We start from the raw sequence: 24617 nt of genomic DNA on the forward strand, positions 1-24617 counted from the left end.
ATGTAAATGGATATATAAAGTCAATTGTAAGGTTGATGGTGCTTTTGATAAGTACAAAGGCTTCTCTCAGCATGAAGGAATTGATTATGAGGACACCTTTGCCCATCATCAGATTAGTCCTCGCCATGGAAGCTTAGTGTGACTCGAAGCTTAGTGGACCTATAAACATTGAAGGAGTCCATACATGAATGTTATAATATCAAATTCCAGGCAAATTCTTCAATGATATGCACTTCCCAGGATAAATTGCAGGAGTTCAAATAGCAGAAAGCTCCCTTCAAATCAATCAATAACTTCAGGATCAAAACTTTCCACTCAAAACACATGTACATTAAATGCACGCACTCAAAATTTTGCCCTTACATATGCAGATCAATTCCTTCCAGCTTGCAAGAGGCAATGCAAGTCTACAAAATAATATCTCCAGCAACTGTAGATACAGCAAGAGACTTCCAGAATCATAGACTTGATAATTCTTAGAATAATGAAAGACCCAATTTGCAGCAGCACCAAATTGATTCTCAAACAAAAACCAAAGTCTTCCTAGCCACAATATGAACAGTAAGGAAAATATCTAGCAAATATCAAGTCCACCATACTTCAGCAGTGGAATGAAAACACTTATCAGTTTTTTAAACCCTTAAACTTCAACAAGGGCACAAACTTCAGAAAAGCCACAAAGGCAACAAAAGAAAATAAATATTCAAGAGTGTTTTTTCCAATGAAATGAGCTCATATTTATAATGTTTTGTTGATAAACGTTTCCAAAAGAACTCAACCTCAGAAACTTGGAAAGTTTTCCAAAAGAACTCGACTCTTAAAACTTTCCAACACAACATCACTTTAAATATTTAATCCTTGGCTTAGGCATATAATAACTGGCCCCTTCCAATGATGACTCAACCCTCAAGTGAAGTGAAATTATAAAGTTAAATTATAACTTTACAATAAGTCATTTAATGATTTAATAATAATTCGGCCACTAAAAATATAATAACTCCAAAAATACTCGTCATTTAAATATGTCGCCTGAAATAAAAGTCAAACCTATTATTTTTCCATGTGACCAAATGCACTTTCCAAAAATAGAAAGTGTTCATTTCAATCAACACCCAACTTACCACAAATAGCAAGTACACAAATCTAAGCCCAAATGAAGTCCAATCTAAGCCAAAGGAAGACCAACTTGTAGCTTACTAAATTGTGGAGAAGACAAGACTCTCCAAAGCTAGGTCACTGCCTCAGAAGACCCTCTATCCACAATAATTAGCCTACGAGGATCACAATAATAGGCTAATTCCTAAAACTTCGATGCTGGCACATATGGAGACATTACACCTTTGCTCGATATACATTCACCTTACCTTCACAAAGGGTTTTCTCATGGTTCGTTCTTTCTTTACAACTCTTGTCATTGTCCTCCTTTTTGAACTACCTACTTTGCTGATTTTCATTATATTTCTCAATATACTTATGGACACAACAAACTAGGCACACCTGTTGATGTTTTTGGAGCATCTGTAGGACAAATCTTATGAGACAAAACTATTGAAGACACATATATATATTTAGTATATATGAAATATGATATATATACTTAAGACATAATATATGTATATAATTATTATGTAATGCTTATTACGAGGTAATTGGTAAATACTTGCTTGATATTAATAGAAATTGAAAGGTCAAAATATACAAAAGAATGAGACAATGGTTCTGTAGGAAACGGTCGTAAAGAAAGAAACATTCTATTCTAGAGAAAGCAAAAAACGAAAGCAAACTAAAGCTTAAGATATTTACAATAGATAACCATTAACTAATAATAGATGACTTATCTATTATTGTAATACCCTCCCTTAATGGTTAATCTATCTAACACACCAAGTTGTCCTCTGAATTTGACAAACTTATCAAGACCAAGAGGCTTGGTGAGAATGTTTGCAATCTGATCTGTGGTAGGAACATATTGCAAATCTATAGTCTCGTCTTCCACTAGTTGTCCTATGTAATGACAGTGAACATCCACATGCTTAGTTCGTTTATGGAAGACTGGATTCCATGCTAACTTGATAACGCCTTCATTATCAACAAACAGAGTAGTCGGACCTGCTGGTGACCTCTGCATATCCCTGCATCCTACGAAGGCAAAACAGCTTCACATCCTGCCTTAATAGTTCCTCTGTATTCGGCCTCTATAGAAGAGAGAGAAACTGTATGCTGCTTCTTACTGGTCCATGTGACTACATCTGATCCCAAACTGAACACATATCCAGATGTTGACTTTTAATCGCCAACAGAGCCTACCCAATCTAAATCTGTGAACCCACTGAGTTTAGGATTAGAACTTCGAGAGTATAGAAGTCCATAATCTGAAGTGCCCTTCACATAACAAAGCACACACTTTGCTGCCATCCAATGATTAGCCTTAGGAGCTATCATAAAGTGTGAAATATAGTTGACTGCGAAGCTGATATCAGGTCTAGTAGCAGAGAGGTAGATGAGGCTGCCTACTAATTGCTTGTATGTAGTATCATCAATTGAAGGAGAATCAGACTTTGCTGATAACTTGAGACCTTTCTTCATAGGTGTAGATGCAAGTTTGCAATCTTGCATTCGGAATTTGTCTAACAGGGCCCTGGCATATTTGGACTGAAAGATGAATATACCAGAATATTGTTGCCAAACTTCAACACCTAGGCAATAATGCATGAGGCCAAGGTCAGTCATATCAAAAGACTGACATAAACTCTATTTGATTCTTTGAATCAAAGATGTCAAACTATCAATGATGATTAGATCATCCACATAGATAACCAGAAGGATGATGTCACTATCAGTAGTCTTGATGTACAGATTTGAGTCTGAAGAACTCCTCTTGAAGCCTTGATCACTGAGGTACTTATCAATCTTGATGTACCATGCCCGAGGGTCTTGCTTCAAGCCATAGAGAGCTTTTACCAATCTGAGAACTTGATGGTCTTTACCAGCAACCTTGAAACCAGGAGGCTGCATCATGTATCACTCTTCATGGAGATCATCATTCAGGAAAGCACTCTTGATGTCCATCTGATGGACCTTCCAGCAAAACTGTGTTGCCATGGCTAGGACTAATCTGATGGTGCTCATCTTTGCAGTAAGAGCAAAAATCTCCTCATAATCAATGCCCTGACGCTAAGAAAAACCCTTCGCCACTAAACAAGCTTTGTACTTATCCAAAGTACCATCCGATTTGTATTTGATTTTATAGACCCATTTGCAGCTAATGGGTTTCTTCCCGGGTGGAAGATCAGAAACGACACAAGTGTTGTTTTTCAGCAGGCTCTGGTGTTCAGACGTCATGACCTGTTCCCGCTCTGTAATGCCTTTAGCCTCAGAATATGTTTGAGGTTCAATCACACTGTGAATATTGGCCATGAGAGCAAAGTTAACAGTATCTGTAGTTTTGCTCTTTTTCCGAGCAATTCTCCCATCAATGAGCTCATCATCACGAAGATCAGCAAGTGTCTTAGCCCACCACTTAAGCCGAATAGGAGAATGACCAACAATAGTACTAGGAGATGCTTGATCAACAAGATCCTCATCAGAAGAAGCTGGATCAAACTCAAGTGAAGCATCTACAAAGCGAGGTGATCCTGTAGGAGAAGCCGAAGGTGTTTGTACAAGTATCACTGGAATAATTGGAGCTACAAGAGCTAGTGGAGCCCTCCAATCAAGTGGACCTAATAGAAGCCGAACTCCCAAATCATGAGCCAATCATAGGTTGGTCTGCTATATCAGGAACAGGAGAAACGGGCATGAATGGTCCTTGTTGCTCAACAAAGACTATATCACGACTGTATATGAGACAAGATGTCTCAACATCGATCAGGCGGTAGGCTTTGTGAAGACTGCTATATCCAACAAGCATTAGTTTCTAACTCTTGGCATCCAACTTGGTGCGTGATGCATCACAGATCCAAACAAAAGCAAGGGAGCCAAAAACCTTCAAGTGACTGATTCTAGGCTTGCGACTTGACCAGGCCTCTTCCGGAGTTTTACCTTTGACCGCCATTGTGGGTGACCGATTCAACAGATAAACTACAGTGTTTACTGCTTCGGAACATGTCTGTGTTCAAGCATGGAATGAGCCATCTCGGTGATTGTCTTGTTCCAACATTCAACTACACTGTTCAGTTGTGGCGTGTGGGGTGTGGTTAACTAGTGTTTGATGCCATGTGTATCCAAGAAGCTAGAGAAAGCATTAGAACAAAATTCCCCCCCATTGTCTAATCTAAGAGTAATAATAGATTTCCTAGACTCTTTTTCAACTAAGGGTTTAAACTTCTGAAATACAATAAATGCACCTAATTTCTTTTTAAGGAAATACACCCACATTTTTCTACTAAAATCATCAACAAACAATAGAAAATACCTGGACCCAAGAACAGGAGTGGCCATAGGGCCGCAGATATCGGCATGAACAAGTTGAGGTACTTGAGAAGCTCACGAAGAATCGCCACTGGTGAAAGGTGTGCGATGTTGAGTCTGAATCTCTAGCAATCCAAGAACAAGCCCATCTCGAACAAGTTGTGAGAAATAATGCACATTTAGGTGCCCATATCGTTAATGCCAAAGTGTGCTGATAGAAGATCGCCGAGCAGCCATAGCTAAGTCCTGAGAATCACCAGAATCAGAAAGTCTGAAAAGACCAAGATCCTCAACACCTAGTTGCCCAATCAATGATGGTGCACTGATGTGAACTAAAGGTGACTGCCAAATGTGGAGAATGTCACAACAACTAACTGACTGAGAATGTCCTTGGAACATAGTACACATCAAGGAATATGAGATTCCTCCCAACAAACTGAATCTGAATGTTGCCTTTACCGACAACCGTGTACTCTTCTCTGCCACCAAAAAAAAGAGTTTGAATAAGGCTGGTAGTCAGTAAACCAGTCTCTGCGGTGAGTGAAATATCAAGAGGCACCTGAATCAATGTACCAAGCAGATGACTTCACATGATCTGCAGGTCGTTTAGCCATGGAGGCGTAAAAGGCAAATTTCGCCTACTCAATGTGCTCTGCACTGTTTGCTTTGGGCTGTAAACCTAACTGCTTAGACTGTGAAGCTAAGTGTTTTCAACATTCAACCTTCATGTGTCCAAACTTGTGGCAATAGTTGCATTGAATGTTCTTCTTTTTGAAACCATCTGGGGCTGGAGCAAAAGACTTCTGCTGAGATGGCTATTGAAACTTGCCCTTATCCTTCTGAAAGGATTTCGCAGCAAAAGCTTGCTCTGTAGAGGTGGAATTGGAGCTGCTACCGAACTGTTGTTTCCACCAATCTTGCTAAAGCAACAATGTGCAGAGATAAATGAACTTCAAATTAACACCAGAAGATGTGATGTTAAGAGTCTCGATAAAATGCTCATAGGATTTTGGTAAACTCCGACGAGTGATAACCACAATATCCTCTTCCTCCATCTTGCAACCGATAGCAACTGATATAGAAAACAAAGTGTTTTTCAGAAAGAAGGCTCTGCTCTTGTCAGAAGTCTCATGAAGACCTTTGAGATGTGTCCAGATTTACTAAGTCACAAGGTTCAAATCGAGTTCAAGTTCGACGACTATGAAATTTGGATGAAGTTTGACAAAAAAAATCCAAAAAAAATTCAACATTAAATTCACATAATATAATTTTCAAAAAAATATAAGTATATACTAGTTTTTATTATTATATATTTTAATAATTGATAAAATAATATAAGCATTGACATATTTAATTATAAATATATGATATTATCATATTTATGATTATATAATATAAAATATTATTAACATGTTTTAATATTTAACAAATAATATAAAATTAATAACAGAAATACTAATAACAATAACAAAACATTTGATAATAAAAAATTATTATTATTAAGTAAATCAAAAGTTAAATATTTTTAAAACATTAAACATACTATAATAAAAATTTAAAACTATGAACCAAAACCTAAAATTAAATAATCTTCGAACATTGAAAAATTATATAATCCTGCCCAAATTGTTGAGTGAGAGGAATGGATGCGAATGCTAGATGCCATTGTCGATGGAGAAGAACGAAAGAAACCAAGTTCACAAATTTCATTCGTTGCAGGAATAACCACGACCTGCGACCTGCACTCACCTACGACCACAAACTACAACCTACAACCCATGACCACGACCACGACCACGAACTCCAACCTGCACTCACCTACGACCTGCACAGACACGACAACCTGTGACCTACAATACAAACAATGACACACGCAACATAAGACGGATTTGAGCCGAATTTATACAATTTTTTATTTATTTTTTAGGTTCGTTGAATTCTGAACTTGGAGTCGAAAATTCGGCGAACCTTGTGACATAGCAGATTTTGATAGCTGTCTTGCCGAATGGAATTTGAGAAAGGTAATCATCAGCTACGGATAATTTGAGAAGCATTACTGCCTCTCGATTATTCAAATCCCATGTATCTTGATCAGGACCCGGAGAAGTTTGAATGCTTCATAATACCTAGAACAAGTTGATCGGTGTTCTGATATTCAAAAATTGCGATGATACACTGCTTCCAGGTTCCATAATTGCGACCATTGAATTTGGAGTTATGCTCAAGCAGAATATTTGTCAAAGATGCCATGGCACTTTTTTAATGAAAAACTGTGAAAATCTATGAAGGCACGTTCTTTGAGACAAATCCAAAAGACCTAGAAAAATCAAAGAGTGACCCAGAAGAGAGCTCGAGAAACCTAGAAGAAAAATGTTGTCGTTTTCTAGATTGGTTGGCTTGAAAATTGAGGCACAAAAAACGAGGCACCCAAAAAAAAACGAACAAACCAATTGAGCTCTCAAAAAACCCACCAAGAATTTGCAATCAAAAAAATTGTGACCCCAAAAATTAGGGCTTTGGGCAAAAAATTAGGTGAAGGCCATGGAGGTCGAATCTGTAAAAAAAATGTCAATTTCATTGAGAAAATGGTCAATTTTGTAGTGGCAGGTGTTTGCTGGGAAAAAACACAAAGCCGTCAAACAAGAACAACAATATTGGACCTCCAAAAATGGGCGGATATTGCTGTTTCATGTGGTTGTAAAACACGCAGAGCCATCTGAAAAACAACAGCCAAAAAATGCAGAACTTTCTTTCACGGATTTGCAAATGAATTCGGCCTAGAAATCAGTCAAGTCCAGTCACAAATCCAGTGGCCAAATCATGATTTGCAAAAAATCATGATGTAGAAACACGGGATTTGTTGAAGTCGTAGTTAGGGCAGACTGGTTCGATTTCTCCAATCTGCAATTTTGCTATTCTCTCGAAGAAAATCCATGATTTTAAAAAAAACTCAGACAAAAAACCATAGTTGGAAGATCTCAGGGTTAGGAGATTTAGAAAGCAAGAATCACAGAATAATTTTGAAAATTATGTCTGATAATTTCGGAAAAAAATTAAAAAATATGCTCTGATACCATATTACGAGGTAATTGGTAAATATTTCCTTCATATTAATAGTGACCGAAAGGTCAATATATACAAAAGAATGAGACGATGTTTCCTTAGGAAACAATCGTAAAGAATAGAAACATTCTATTCTAGAGAAAGCAAAAAACAAAAACAAACTAAAGCTTAAGATATTTACAATAGATAACCATTAACTAATAATAGATGACTTATCTATTATTGTAATAATGTTGAAGAAATTAATATAATGATCCAAGAGATATTATGTGCATATATATGTATACCATAGTTTTGAGACTCTCTACAAGTCAAGCGAGTATCAAGGGTTGGCGGGTCGGATCAGCCCTGCCAAGTCCGGTAAGGCGAGCTAGGTCAGCCCTGCTAGTTTCAATATATGATAGCAAAAGGGTGAAGGCAAGGGTAAATCTTCAAAAAAAATTCAATGGTTTTCTTGCTTTGCCAAGTCACTCCCGAATCCAAGCCAGTTCAAGAGTCGAGTTACTCTTACCGAGTCAAGGCCAGGTCCAAGTCTAGGAACTTTGATATATATAGTCATAAATAATTGTCATTATATTTGTAAGGATTTGCCTTAGGGCAAGATTCACCCAAGATCGAAGAACTTGAACACAAGCACAACTATAGACCAAAAAACAGTATGATCAATATATCAGAGTATTTCATCATACATTGCTCTGTATTGTATGTACAAACACACTAGGAGTGCCTGTATATAAAGGCCTCTCAAGAAGCACCTAGAATGTCTCTAGAAAGAACCAAGAGATAAGCTTGACAACTAAGCACACGTCCTCCATTGTGCATAAATGTACGTGCAACAATGAGAGGATAAGCATGACAAGGTGTCCCACGTGTGAAGATGTTGTAGACACCATGTGCACAATTGAAGTGCGAACACCTGTATTGTCAATATGACAACTCAGAAGAGTGCACATACTCCTAGGTGACTAATAAATAAATATTAAAATAATGCATTAACCTAAGTAAACTTAAGTGTAAATAGTGAATAATTATTTACACCAACAGTCCCCCTTAAGTGCAACTTAGGGGAATGCCCTTAAGCTTAGAGAAACTAGGATGAAATGCAAGATGGGTCTCGGCTACTAGGCCATGTTAGGTACCCATGTACATAATGAAATACAATCTCTCATAAAGCAGAGAAAGAGGGAAAACCTCATGGGAAAAACCCTCCCCAAAAAAGAGAGATGACAATAGGATGCATGGATAGACGGAGTAATCAAGAACCCCCCCCCCCCCCCCCCCCCCCCATTATTGTATATATCCAATATATACAATAGAGAAATGGGAGAAGGACAAAACCCCCTAAGAGGAAAAAGTCCCCCACAAAAAGGAGGAGACAAGGTAGTCCCCCCTAAATGTAAGGTGTCGACCAGTGAGAAATGCTCCAATGAAGAAGTTGATCCATGATTGTTGAATAATGTTCCTCCCCTTTGAAAGAAAAAATGGCAGAGGTATTGGCGAGACGCTTCCCCTAGGTGTGGAAAGAATCTCGATGATGAAAGGTGTCTCTGAAACCTGGCCAAGTGTCCCTGTGTTGATGCTAATGGTGGCTTCTCCCAAAACTACTGAGAAGAAGTGCAAATCTAGCAAGGATTGATATAGAACTTGTTTCAAAGAATAATTTGTCTCCTCAAATGATAAAGAGACCTCCTGCAAATGCTATACATAAGTATCCACAATCACGTTAACCTGTAAAGACTGATCATGTAGAGAATAGACATGAGGGTCAGAGTGAGCCCTCACGACAACTGTAGAAGGATCGTCCTTAGAGAAGCGATATATCATCAAAGAAGTCCTCCAAATCTGCTATGTGAAGAGAAATTCTCCAAGCTCTGACACTATGTAAGAATTTGCCTTCGGGCAAGATTCACCCAAGATCAAAGAACTTGAACACAAGCACAACTGTAGACCAAAAAAGAGTATGATCAATATATCAGAGTATGTCATCATACATTGCTCTGTATTGTGTGTACAAACACACTAGGAGTGCTTGTATATAAAGGCCTCTCAGGAAGCACCTAGAATGTCTCTAGAAAGAACTAGGAGATAAGCTTGACAACTAAGCGCATGTCCTCCATTGTGCATAAATGTACGTGCAACAATGAGAGAATAAGCATGACAAGGTGTCCCATGTGTGGAGATGTTGTAGACACCATGTGCTTAATTAGTGTGCTAACTCCCATGTTGTAGACACCATGTGCATAAATGAGGTGTGAACTCCTATGTTGTCAACATGACAACTTAGAAGAGTGCACATACTCCTAGGTGACTAATAAATAAATATTAAAATAATGCATTAACCTAAGTAAACTTTAAGTGTAAATAGTGAATAATTATTTACACCAACAATATTAATTACATAACAATCAATAGACATGTCCCATGTAAGGGCATGTCTCTCCTTGACTCATCCTCAATATATATGCAAAAGAGAACGCTGCTTTTGGAACACAGAAATTAAAGAAAGTGCTATTACATTTGCAGCAATCATACTTTAACAATGGTATCAAAGCCAGGCAGCAAATGTAAGAAAGGAGAGAATAAGACTAGACGGAATACAGTCAGCAACAAATGATACTCTAGCTAGTAATAGAAAATCATAAAAGTGACACATATACTGAAGAATACAACAGAGATAAATATCAATTGTAAAAGATAATAGAGTTATCACTGTGTATATATATTGAAGATGTAATGTCCCCCACTTAGCCAGTTTGGAGGTATGTTGTCGTAAGCCCATTCTTGTATGGTCCCGAGGGCTAACCAGGACTTCAAAAGGGATCCTGAGGTTATTTGGCCTAGTCAAATTTAATTACAGGCCAAACGGAGTTCGTTTGTTGGGTTGTCAAGAAGAGTTACTATTTTTAGTAAGCCAATAGGGGGATGCAGTGCCTTCAATTTTCAGTGACAGGATGAGATGCGTTTTGTTGGGCTCTTTCTAATGAGCTATTATATGTGGGATTTCGAGTTTATTTGGTATATTATTTTAATGTTTGAAGTTACAAGGGTAAAGTGACTATTTAAATTAAATATTATAATGTTTCATAAAGCCACTTTATAAAAATCAAGAGTCCCCCTTTTGAGTACATACATGGACTTTGTAAAAAAAAAATAATATTAAAAGTCATGTATTATCCCACATTGGCAAGACAGAAGCGTGGAGCAAGTGAGGAAGGGATTAAAAGGAAGAGGATACCTCTCATTTATTCAGGCTTGGAAATATCAAAGAAATTGAAAAATTTTCTGGTGATTATGTCTCAATAGTTTGGAGGACGAAATCCCTTCAAGCTAGAAATCTTGACGCCATTGAAAGATATGGTCTTGAGATTCAACATAGTAGCAGTCTGAAAAAGCGGGTACGAAAAAAGCTGTCCGAAAAAAAGCAGAACCGAAAAAGCAAGCTGAAAAAGCGGGTACGAAAAAGTAGGCCGGAAAAGCAGTTCGAAAAAAGCAAAGCAGAAAGGGCAGCATAGAAGGAAATTATTTCAGCCATCTACAACCAGGTTCTTTTGTTAGTATTGTTTTTAGGGTGTTATAAGCTTTCAGCTATAAGTATGCATTATACCAGCATTATCATTTTGTAATCCATGTAAATGCCAAAGTCTTGGCCATATTTCATGAGCATTGTAATTTTCATTGCAATTAAGAAGATAATAGTTGCTGGTGTCATTTAAGCAATTTAATATCATTATTTATCAACTAGTTAGTTTGCATACCAATTGTTTGTAAAAATGCTAGTTGGCTGTAAGTGTTCATTTCTCATGCTTAGATCATATATATGCACTGAATATTGTCAAAATTAGTAGCACACTCATGTTAGGTCATTGTGTAGTCCATTGTAGTCTTCTAGCACAAGATTTTCATTAATGCAAATTGTAAAAAAAGTCATTTGAAGCTAGCTCAAATACTATATCAGTCATACGTCTCTTGCATGTGAATTGTTTGATGAAATTCCTTGAGCTTTCATCAGCATTTTTGAGGGCAGATTTGAGGAGGGTTATTACAGAAGAGGCTAATACATAGATCACAGACCACAATATTATTGTAGAGAATAACATATACATATTGCAGAAGACATTGATACTCATCAATGACAATATACCTATCGCAGAGGATAGAATTTAAATTGCAGATTATAATAAGCATATTTCAGAACATATATTGAAGAAATATGTATTTGATATTATATAAAAATGATATCTACTATATAGGTTGATGGCAAGGAAGATATAATATCTGTGGAAAATCGATATTCCTTACTAATCTGAACATAAAACAACATAAATTGTACTAAGAGATAGCAGATAAGGAATAGCAGATAAGACACGTAGATCGTATAAGGGCTAAAGTCTGCAGCGTAGAGCACACCATACGCCTCAACACAGGCTCTTAAGGGAGAGACATATATTTAGTGGGTGAGGATGCATATGAACAGAACACCGAATGAACATTGCTTCCATTCTATATTTATATTCCAAAGGATGTGAAAAGAAATTCTTGTCTGCACTGCAAATAGAGGCAACACCATCTAATCGTCACTCATTCATCTGCACATGCTGAATCTATATCAAAGACATGACTGCACATTTGGGTGGTGTTGTACACTTTTGCAAGAGTATTACAAGAATAAACTTTAACCATCAACCAAATTACTCCAGCCAGATAATACTCCTCCAAGAGTTTAGATTGCCACTGGTTGTCATGACCTCCCAACTTTGTATATGACTTGCATCTATGCCTATGGTATTACAAAGACCTGTAAATTTTCATTTTTTTTTGTGGTTGTGAACTATCATCAGCATTTTGGAGGCTGCAATCACCATAATCTCTAGCAGCGACAAACATAAATGTTTTTGCATTCTCAGCAGCAATCTCACTGCTGAAGGTTGTGATTTGTAACAGTTTTATTTTACATTGTTGTGGCAGCGAATAGGATTGAAGTGGCAGTACAAATTTGCTAATAGACTCTCTCTCTTTTGGTCTTGTTGGGTCTATGTCAGATACTTGTGAGTGTCGTGCACCGATTTGACTTATCGTCGACCTTGAGAAATCGATGTTGCCACTGCTATATAATTTTCAAGTCTGCATGCTTGTGCTGTTCAATTATGACATATTAATCTCTGAATGAATGCGAAGTTTGAATTTTCAAGTTGTCAATGATCTCTCAGTATATGAAGTGGATGTATGACTCTGACCGGATGAAGAAAGACACAATAACATATTGATTGATGCCATTTATGAGTATCGATATCACTATAAAATTATAAATGCTTTCATTGTACTAGGTGTGATAATGAATATTGTTGTCATCATGAGCGAAACACAAAGATTGCACTGAGATGGTAGGATTCATCTTCACTTTCTGTGAAAGGCTGAAGCTACAAGATCATCCTAAAAATTCTAAGCATTATAAAGTGTGACTACTTCGTGTTGAAGTCGAACATTCCCAAAAGATATGAGTTTCCAAGCTGAAAGCTTGGCATGTCACTCCTATTGCGTGCTCCCATAGTGCAAATAGACTAAGATTATGAGATATATTAAACAAAAAGAGGTTTGCCATAATTGATGTGATGCAAAATTGTTCAACAATATAAGAGTGGAAATTTTACATTGTGGGGGGGAATAATAACCAATGTTCCATTCCTATTGTTTGACAAACGCTCACATGGAGCTATTTTACAATTTGATGCATATGGACCTTCATTGGAGCAACTTGTATCAAGGATGTCGATGTGCAGATAAGTATTTGTTATCCTTTAGTATTACTTTTATCTACTCACTGTAGTATCTCTTATTTGAATTTCTATACATACTATAAGAGTTATTTGCATCGTTCTTTTCCTTTGTCTTCAATGATGTTCTTGCAAGATAAGAAAAATGGCACATTAGGCAAGCTACCAAATATTGTGCAATACTCAATCTTACGATAGTAGCTCCAAAGAAGTCATATGATGTTCATGCAAGATAAAGTGAGGCTATTGGAACAAGATATCTTCTATGAGCAGAATTATGAGTATCCTTCTATAACAAGAGGGAGCCTGACACATTAGTCAGAGGTAAACTTGGAAGTCAAGAGGTTGATGCATGAACTTGGAGCTTCAAAAGGGAACCACTTTGGCATGAGTATCTAATGTAACCAAACTTGGGGATGAACCCACAATTTAGTACAATCACTCATATTACTATGAATCAAGGTATGCTTTCTGATAGAGGGCGCAGATAGAGGATATATTTCAATTGACTATTGAGGATGTAATGTCCCCTTTTTCTGGGACATTAAAATTCTTTGTGGCTAGCTCAGTTCGCCTAGGTTTCGGGGCAAGAAGGTTCTTTACGGGGTTCAGTTCAAGAATTGGCCTAGACATTTTCAATTCCAGACCCATCGGAGCAGTTTTGGCAAGTTGTCTAAATGCTTACTATTTTAAGTAATCAAAGCTCCGTATTTTCGGTACCTCAGTGTTGGGTTGGAAGCGTCTCGCCAAGAGCTTTCCAACGAGCTATTGCACGACCTTATCCGAGTTCGTTTGCTCAGTTATTTTAATGCCTGACGATTTTATGGTTTATTGGCTAAGTGACTTTAAAGATTTATTTAACTCGTCACTTTATTTTAAAAAGTACTATGTTCATTTAAGTGACTAAAGGACAAAAAAGGTGCTTTATCCCACACTGCTTAAAGATGCGTGCATTCCATTGGGAAAAGTGATAAAGGCACAACAGACTCTACATGGGAGGATATATGAAGAGTATAATATTGAAGAGAAATATTAATCTACGAGCCGAAAACAGTTGCTGGTTATTTCTTTGAGGATGCAAACCCTTGAAGAAACTTTTGGAGGTTGGACACAAACCTAGCCTTCTTACAGGTTTTATCTGCATTTGCCAATCTAACTATTTATACTATTTGTAAGATTGGATCATTTGGTTATTTGCATGTTATTGTATTGCTGTTGTAAAATGCAATAACATATTTGATGGTTTTCTGCGTTAACTCCTGATTTATATATGTACTTTTCTGAGTCTTATTGTATGTAAATCTGCTGGTTACAAATCTGTTGAAGTTCTGGAATTTATATTGCATATTGGTTATCTGTTCGGATTTTTGAATCTGCACTTAAATATCAAGGGTTTTGGGAATAATATCCGGAAAGGGATATTACAAGGGATTTGATCATATTGATTAAGAGGGATTAGACAATGTCAAGAAAGATTCTCCAATGGTCAAGAAACTATAGTAGTAAGAGGCCTATGATTCATGAGATGAAGTTCCATATGTGCAAACTAAAAGTACTTTATGTTAATGCCTAAATTGTAGATGGATAGTTGGAATACTTTTCATTCACAGTACATTATCACTGAAGATCTGACAACCGATAGTTTCTCCAAGCTTTTTGCCGAAGTAAAGTTTGTAAATTATCGAAGACAAGCTTCGAGTTATGGATCAGAGCCTTTAGTAAGAGGGACCCTCAACATCAGTGATTACCTGAGATGTACTTTAATGCATCCTTCTCTGTGAGAGAGAAGTTCGAGGTGAAACCCTTTGTACCACCCTCTGGAAATGTCCATGGTGGATGTCACGTGAGTTACTACATGACTTTGTGGAAATATTGTGGAAGGTGACAATCTTTCATTGATGTTCGTTTGTGGTTACTATAATAAGGTGACAATCTTACAATAGTCTAACCTTCTATCATGATGGATGTCATATGGTTGATGTCTAAGCAGATCATGATAGATTATATCTTGTAAATCAATATCAACTGAGAGATACAAACTCCATGGAACTATGGTATATTAATATTGACATCAATCTAGAGTCTCTTGTTATATGGCAGATGTCATTACATACTAATTGCAACCTTTAACTTTACTGAAAAACTTTGCCTTCATGGGGCACTCAAAGAGATGTTATACAGAAATTTTGCCTAGATAATTTCAATTCACCTCAACTTGCATATCAGTGCAAGCTGCCCCCACTACTGCTCTGCTATTGTCCCCGCACCATCCAAATTTTGGCCCTTGTTCCCCCCATCCCCAAAACCCATATCCACATCCCCGTATCCCCTATATGGAAACTCTGTGGAACTATGGTATATTCATATTGACATCATTCTAGAGTCCAGTTTGCTGATTTCAAAACCATATCAGACTTATTTTGTAACAGCAGCAAATGGGTATGTTCGTAATGTCATTAAGATGTCATTTGAATATTTGGGTATTGCTAGTTTGAATGAAGTATTATTGCCCAAACTCTATATTAAATCTAAAAGCTATTTCCAGTTGTGGGTATTTGAAATATTGAGCATTTGGGTGTTATACTCTTTGTCTTTGCTGTAAACATTACCTATTGCATACTTCCCAGACTCGGGCAAGAAGCGCACTTATCAACCCCAAAAATTTCAACCAAGCACCTTAGAATGTACTCAAAATAAGAACCTCTTAAGAAACTCTTTTTTTTGGTCAAATCCAATTGCAAAATGTATTAAATTAAAAATACATGTAAACCACCATTTTACATGTGTTGACATTTTTGCCCAATGTTTTTTGCATTTATAAAAACGCAAGAGTAAAATTTGAGAAAACTCAACCAGCAAAAAAATCAAGAGTACTTGGTAACTCAGGGAATACTTGGTGCTCATTGAGTTTGCAAACTATGATCTACTGTATAATCAATAGTTTAAAAACATTGCAATTTTTGCAAATATCGCAATCTATCCCAAAACAATATGGAGCCCAATTTTTATCTCTGCAAATACTGGTGCTGAGACTTTGTAAAAATCGCAGCGTGATTTGCCGAAATTAACACGAGTTCCTGTGATTTTTGGTGGCAAAAAACATGGACTAGTCAAGGTAAAAAATAAGGTCAAAAAATCAAAAAAGTTTAGGTATCGTTTTCTTTAAAGTTTTTTCATTCTCCAAAAACGCTGGGAGAATAGGCAATGGGAGCTCATTGTTTCATTTTTATTGGCAGCAATTTATAGTGGCTTTTTATGGCATCTACAGTGGCCTCATAGACTTGTGGGCTTTGACTTTCCTGAGGAAGGATCAAGAAAAACAGTAGAGCAAGGAGATCAGATTTGTCATCTCTAAAGCCATATTGGGACTAAGCGATGTCAAGGTGTGTACTCGACCAACTGAGCTGAAGGAGCAAACCTTTCAAGCTTGCTTTAAGCCTCATCCTTTGGGATCTTCCATTGACCCACCTTGAGAAAATTTTATGTTGACTTCCAGATTTGTTTGCAGTATTCCAGAATCCACAAAATTGACTTTGAAACCGCAGGCATTCCAAGTATTTTTGTATATTTTAATATGTATTTTTTTTATTTTGTCAAATGTTGGTAATTGTCTATAGTCTAAGCCTATATAAATATAATTTATAAATGTATTTTTGTTAAAATATAATTATTATATATTTATTATTAATTAATACTTATAAATGCTAAATATTAAAAACTGTAAATTACTATATATAAAAAATTGGATCGGTAGTGGGCCGAAGCCTAGATTAATTGTTATTATTATTTGTTGTAATTTATTATTATTATATGCTCAAGTAGATTTGAACCCAAGACCTCCCACGTGAGAGGCTCACAAGTTACCGTTGAGTTGTAAATTACTAAATATTAAACAGATGTAACATAAAATATAAATTTTAAATTAGTGGAAAAACAATAAAATTATTAAATATTTAAAATTTATTATTGATATAGAATTATTAAATTATTAATAATTTAATATTGTTATATATTATTATTTTCATTTTGAAGAACTATAAATATTAAATATATAACAGCATTTTCCATTTTACTGTGTTTTAATTTTTAAGTTTTTAACAGATTTATAAACTATTTAAATTAAATATACGTATTGGATAGAAGGCCACATATTACATATTGGATACAAGGCCACATATATGGGAGTCGGCAAGGGCATGTATGGTAAAATAACAGTCACAATGAAGTTACAAACCCAAAAGTTATGCACTGTTCCTGTTTATACAAATCTACATGATTGAAAATAGTACATACAAATATCTTAAACTTTGTCAATACACTATAACAAAGATTTAGTGCCAATGCATGCACGTAAAGAAAATTAATTTAATAGAACATAACATAATCTTACTTGTGCAGAAATTTGATTAGTAGCTCAAAGTCCTCCCCATTAAGATTGGCCACAGACTTCAGAAGCATTTTTCTAGCAACTAGCTCCTCCATAAAAGCAATCATGCTCTGAAAAAACAACATCAATAATAAAGACTCAATTAAACATCTTTAATGAATTTTATTCTATATTTTAACAATCATTCTTAATTAAAGAAACAAACTGTAAAATTGGAAGTGACTTGATTCATAAATTGACACATCCCCAATTTATTAAGGAGAATTAATTATAAAAGTTCCATGTAGGATAAAACTGCACTTTTCAATATCAACAAACAGTCAAAACTGGCACTCAATATTTTTGCAGATATGTAAACTGCTCCAAACCAAAGTAACAAGAATCGGAATCGGATCAAAATCGGCAAGGCTGAATCAAATCGTGAATCGGCCATGAATCGGAATCGAATCGGCCATGAATCGGAAAATTTAAAAAACCCTTGAAATTTAGTGAGTAACTTATTTCATAAACCCTTTATCGCTGATTCGATTCACCGATTCACAAAAAATCGTTTGGCTTGAATCGAATCGCTGAATTGCGTGAATCGCATGAATCGCCGTGATTCTTGGAACTATGCTCCAAACAGACACCTTGCACAAAAGTTTGGAAGCAATAAGTCATCTCTATGACTCGCTTGCTTAACAACAGAAAAATTTTAGAGCTGAAGGGTCAATCCAATAACTTAACATTGAAAAGACAAACTTTAATCTGCTTACAATTTTCATGACATTACTCGAAAAGGTTCAAAAAGTGTCATTCAAATTTCTTTTTAGGATATACACTGCAGTCATTGTCCAATGAGTTTGGTATAGTAGACAACACTACATTATAACAATCTTCCATTCTCAATATTCGCTTTGTAAAATAAAAGTACTGACAATTCGCTTTTCAATATTTTATAATATTGTGTAACCTGTCCAGATAGGTTCTGCATCATGAATAATGCTAAATCTAGACTATTTGAACACACAGAAATATTGCAGTGTAGCCTTCGATGGTATCATAATAAAAACATAAAACTTGTAACTCAACGTCAAAACCTAATTTCCAAGTCCCTGCACTTTACACCACTGTTGCTTTAAAATTCCAAGACTTATAAAATGGGGAAACGGATCACATGTTGCAGAATTACAACTTGGAAAAGTCTTGTATAGTCTAAGTTACAACATGTCATTATAGCAAATCTTCAACAATTAACTAAATACTTCAAAATAAAGTGCACTGACACCTTGGGAGATGGATTCTTCAGAGCATGAACTAGAGCTTCTGTATGATGAAAATGTCGCAATAGCTTATCATAGTTTTGTACTTTTACTTGCTTCTTTTGTTTCACAAAGTAATCTCCTTCCTGTGACATTTTTCAAAAGCCAAAACTGTCATTCACCAGTATCACTATTTAAAATAATAGCATCAAATCTATTATACCAGCCAACCAAACATAGAAACTTTAAAACCAAATAGCAGGACTAAATATTTTGAACTTACTAAAGGCTTTTCTTTCTGACCCCTAATAAAATAACGATACTGATTGGAACGCAAAACAGGAGCTTTGGCTTCTGCAGTTGGATATTCTCCTCCCCTTACTAAAGAAGCTGAAGCCTTTAGACCATCTATCTGCTTCTTCCTCTGACGAATGAAAAGAAGACCAGAAGAGGTTCCTATGGCCATTGTGTTACAAGAAGGGGATACACCCATTGATAATAGTGGAGCTGGATATTTTGCCGAATGAGTAATCTGCATCCAGCAAACACAGAAACAATCAGTTAGCAAGTAAATATGCCATAGGAAAAAAGTAAAATTCAAGTAGTACCCACTGTGAATGGTAAATATCATGTATATTAAAAATCATTAAACATAAAAATACCTACATAGCAATTTAGGCATTGTTAAAGCTGAAATAGAAAGAAAGATTCCATTTAGAAGAGTTAACAGACAAAAAAAATAGATATTTCCTTTTCCTTCTAAATTTTGATTGTTCAGTTCGGAACAATGTTATATTTTAAAATTTTACAAGGTTTTACCTCATATTTCGTTGATTTGGACTAGAAACTATATTACTGCTAAACTGTTCTTTTCCATATCTTGAGGGAATGCAAACTCATTTAAAAGTGTTAGCACATTATATAACAGCAAAATTTCATATGTACAAACTGCCTATATGCATTAAAAAATACTGACAGCCGTAAAAGACCAAAAGATTAAAGTTAATAAGTGTAATTATGATAATATAAAATTTCTCATCATTTTCTATCTGAAAATATAATCCAAGTTAACAGGCTTAAACATACCCGGAATTGATTGAGATCAAAAACTTTCATATATCCATCCAGTGATGCAGTAACAAGACAAGAAGGTGCATCATCCAAAGAATGGCCAGACTTAACTACTTTGGAAATACACATAGACATCACAGTTTTTTGATGGCTTTCCATCATATGAATGAGACGTCCTCCTCCACGAATGTCCCATACCTTCACTATATTACCTCCTGCAAATAAGCAGCACCATAATTTTCAATTAGAGCTTCAAATTAAATATTTTTATTATGCTTTAATGAACAATACATTTAGAACTCTTCAATAAAACATTGGTTTAAAATGAAAAAAAATCTCCACAAGAAGAAATTTGTTAACAGTATGAATTCACATAGATAAACCAGAAAATGACAAATGTGTATATCTCATCTGGAAAAAGTTGCTTCTGTGAAGATTGCAAATCATGACTTTACCTGCTGTAGCCAGCAATCCACCAGATGGAAAAAATAAAACATCTTCAAGTGGTTTTCCATGCTGCCAGTGGGATGGCAAAATGATGTCAGCAACTAGGATTTAACAAAAACATTGAGTATTGCATCACCGTTAATGTCTATTTTCTCTTAAAGTAGATCAATATGATTTGAAGCGAGAAATGGCAGTGAAAAGTTCCAATATTTAAGTATTTTGAACTGCTCTGAGACTTTTATAGACCATTAAAATCAAAACATTTCAATAGATATGAAGAGTGTGTGTGTCTTAAATCATGCCCAAAAAAAGATCATAGAGACGCTATAACAACAATTTCAATGACAGTAGAGAGGAGAAAAAACCTTAAAATTTGAATTAAAAAGAACGATCTACGTTTTTTACAGTTAAATGTACAAAACCCTCTTACTCTCTAACCTTAATTAACACCAATTTAAAAGAATTGAACATGAGTGAAGCCCTAAATGCTTTGGGACATTTGCCAGAAAAAATAAATTTATATAATTTTTTTTCTCATTTCTACCCAATTATTTTGGTCAAACAGATTTCACATTCTGAATGCTCGTTTTTTGGTTTTTAGTACATGGCTGTTATGCTTCAGATTATAAGAATATAAAAGTAAATGTATGATGAAAACCTCAAACATAAAAGTTCAGGTGTCTGCACAATAAAGCCAGTTCAGAAGCCAGAGAGGGGATTCTTGCACAAAGAAGCAAGAGAGGCTAAGAAAAGAGCAATATTGGGAGGGAAGTGTTAGAGAGTAAAGAGTAAGACTGACTACTATAGTTAAAGTAATTGGAAATTCACATTATTGGGAATGGGAATTTATGTAGTAGAGTTAAAAGCTGTATTGCAAATATGAGTGGATTCAAAATAAAATTGAGAGAACAAGCTTGCACAGCAGAAAATAGGGGTTGAGGTTTACCTTGGCAATAGGAGTTTGTTCTTGATCCACCTAAATGGATCCTGATAAATTTGTGGTTTGTCAATTGGCTGCATCACCTCTTCATATCACACTTTTCATTGTTTCCTAATTTTCCTTCTCTCTAGAACTATGGCTCTGAGGGGTTTATGCCTTCTGTTTGGGACCTTGGGTTGAATTCTACTATGAAATGGACTTGTAGAGTTGACTAATTTTCTGGTCTAGCAAATTCAGTTTTGCTAATTGAAATAAGAACGGATATGAATAACACAATCCTACTAGCTTCCCACAGTGATAGAAACAGATAGTTTGGAGTAATGAGAAAATGGAATAAATTTACTTGTTTATAATGACCCCTGTCCGATTAACTAGAAACTCTCTATAGTGATAAATAATATTTTAAACATTGAACAAAATCTTCAATAGGTGAAGGGAGTTGAAAGCTACTTTAATATCATCTTACAAGTAGGATGTTAATTACAAACAAAAAAGCTCTCTCTACAGTGAAAAGTTATGGGCATCTGAGGACATGGAAAGTCAGAATGTTGTTGGTGCGGTTGATCCCATTGGCAATGGCATTGTTTGTGAGTTAATCAATGCCTCTGATGAAGCAGAAGAAGATGAATATTTAGATAATCTCTTAGATGATTGAAACTCAGTATAAAGTTCCAATTGCAGAAAGTCAAAAACATTGATAACTGAACTATATATTTATTTTAATATTTTGAAGTTAATATGATGCTATGATTACAAGTTTATAATGTTTTTACAATACTATGTGGCATGCTAATCTTAATTCATGCTTACAGGCTGCATACATATGTATATATATAGCTTTTACATGTTTTTGTATTAATGAACCCAAGCACCATTTCAAAATTCCGTTGTGTCTGCGTACCAGCTCTTCAAACCTGAACCCGAACTGACAACTTAGTTTAGAGCCCATAAAGTGATATTATAAGAGAATAGTTGCTTTACTTTATAAAAATAAAGTGACTTAACTTATGAAATAAAGTGATTTAATAATGAAAGAAAAGCTATAAAATAACTTAAATTTAATTATTAAGCATTCTGAAAGTAAGACAAACTTCTTGGAGGAAAAAGTTTATTATCACACATTGTGATTTGAGGTCCAAACATGGTTTAGAAAATCTATTTAAGGGTTTTACTTCATTCTCCAAGTATTATGATATGTTGATTTGGTACTTGATAAATTCTTCATTGTTGCTGGTTTGACAACAGCCACCACATCTAAAGACAGAAACCCTTGAATATTCGTAAATTGAGAGAAAACCCAACACTACTTAAGAGATGGCTCATTCAAAGTTCATCATTTAGCAGATTTACATCATTTTAAACAGGTTTTAGAGGAAAATTTATGCATGTTCTAGCACTGTAACAGCAGTATATTTGATGTAACAGAAATGCATGTTTTATATCAGAATCATTATCAATAGATTTGTGTTTGTATGTAATGTCCTCTGCTAGTTTTAGGCCTGTTAGAATCGTAACCAGCCCTTTTTAATATTCTTATGGCCTAAAGTAAATGGACTGAGTCGCAAGGGAATCAATTCTATGTTATTCCACAGTTCAAGGTGAGAAAAAATGGTTCATTTATCTAGCTAAAACATATTAGGTATCTGGTTATTTTATTATTTATAATTCTTAATGTCAATGCTGATATTGTTACTACTTCAAGTTGAGAAGGAAGAAGAAATGAATAAAACCAAAGCACTTAAAGACCAAACACGGTAGGATTCCTCAAAGTTTACAGATCCAAGCCCTTATTCTATCTCGGGACCATAGCCTCAAAGTTTAAGGGAAGCTGCTCCCTACCCTATCTTGGACATCATTCTATTTGCAGGATTTAGACTCACTTTTTGAAAACATTCCGATCCATTCCTCTTCAAGTAGTAACAGATCTGAACATGGACATATATATGATTATGCTCCTTTTATGCAGCTCAGAACTGTCTTAAATTCAAAACAGACCTTACTATGATTACCTTCCTTGTGATGATCCCATCTTCTATGCCTTCAACAAATGACTTCCCCTCCCATTTATATCTCCATGAAGGGAGAGTCACACTCTTTCATTATTACAAACTTTCAAGAGAGGCACAACTCTTCATCAATTCTTCCCATTCCAAACTTCTTCAATCCTTAGTCCCCATGATCCCTCATTTCTTCTTTTCTCCTTCTCCCACCTCCCAGTGAAATTCTTCTCTCCCTTTTATATATCATGTTTGAGGGAGTCACGTCTCTTCATTTCATGCCTTTTGATTATTCATCATACTTAATTAAATTTTAATTTATTTCTTTTATATTTTGATTTAAAATTATATTATATTCTTTTTAATTTTGATATAATTATTATTTATTATTAAATCCTATTCCAAAAAAGGGACATCACATTGTAATTGCTTCTTTCCTTGGAAATCTATATTGTTTGCATTGCATTTTTGCATGTTGTTATTTTGCAATGAAATGAAGCAAAATGTGGCAACAATTGAAATCCCAAATCAGAGTAAAAACAATATCCTAGTTCGGGATATTTCAGAGTCTGGTTATTTCAAGAAGTTCTGCACATCGGGGAGGATCTCAGTAGCAGGCTCATGGCGCACAGTCTTATGAAGAGAAGGGGGCAGGTTACTGTGGTTGGCAGTGGTACAATGACCATTCAGGGGGATTTTAGAATAATAAAGTAATATTTCTAATGGTCATCTTCAGTAGGGTTAGTTTTATAAGTTAGTTTCCTTTTTTGTATTTAGTTAACAACTGTTTCATTTAGGAACATCATCTTGTATTTCTCTACTTAAGGACATCGAATCTCCGTTTATTCACATCAAAATATCAAACTATCACATTCTATAACACCAGTTAAGAGGATCTCTGATAGCTGTGTAGAACAGATAAATAATCTGATCATCCCACACATTTAGAGTAGTTTATCTAACAATCACCTATTTTCCAATGAGTCCTTTATTGAGGGGGACTCACAAAAGGAATGGGTGGAAGAGACCTTGAGGCCACCATAAAAAAAAGGAACATGTAGTAGATGTACAGAAACTTGGGAGAGCACAGAGGTGTGGGGCGAGAATGAGACTATCAGACAACAAACTGACAGTCGCCATTAATAATACCCTAGCCAAATTTGGAGTGTGTGCGCGCCATGGTAGTAGTAGGATTTGTACTCTCATAATTTTTTGAAGTGGTTCCTGTTTGTTTATTTTTTTGAGGGGTCGAGTCCTGCTAAATCAGCTAGGAGAAAGCTTAGGGCTTAG

General features: G+C 35.5%; 1 protein-coding gene across 1 annotated transcript in view; it reads right to left on the minus strand.

The window, feature by feature from the left end:
• The window catches only part of SWA1 (transducin family protein / WD-40 repeat family protein), a 151140-nt gene that overhangs the window by 31329 nt on the left and 95194 nt on the right, over positions 1-24617 (minus strand). Inside the window, exons 8-12 of the mRNA XM_089830786.1 lie at positions 20399-20459; positions 19959-20158; positions 19156-19404; positions 18899-19018; positions 17635-17741 (exon numbers count right to left, since the gene is read on the minus strand). Coding sequence (XP_089686912.1) covers positions 17635-17741; positions 18899-19018; positions 19156-19404; positions 19959-20158; positions 20399-20459 — 737 coding nt within the window. The remainder of the gene's footprint in view (positions 1-17634; positions 17742-18898; positions 19019-19155; positions 19405-19958; positions 20159-20398; positions 20460-24617) is intronic.

This window comes from Cupressus sempervirens, chromosome 5 (genome assembly GCF_028749045.1).
Source record: "Cupressus sempervirens isolate cs-2001-9-10 chromosome 5, ASM2874904v1, whole genome shotgun sequence".
NCBI lineage: Eukaryota > Viridiplantae > Streptophyta > Pinopsida > Cupressales > Cupressaceae > Cupressus > Cupressus sempervirens.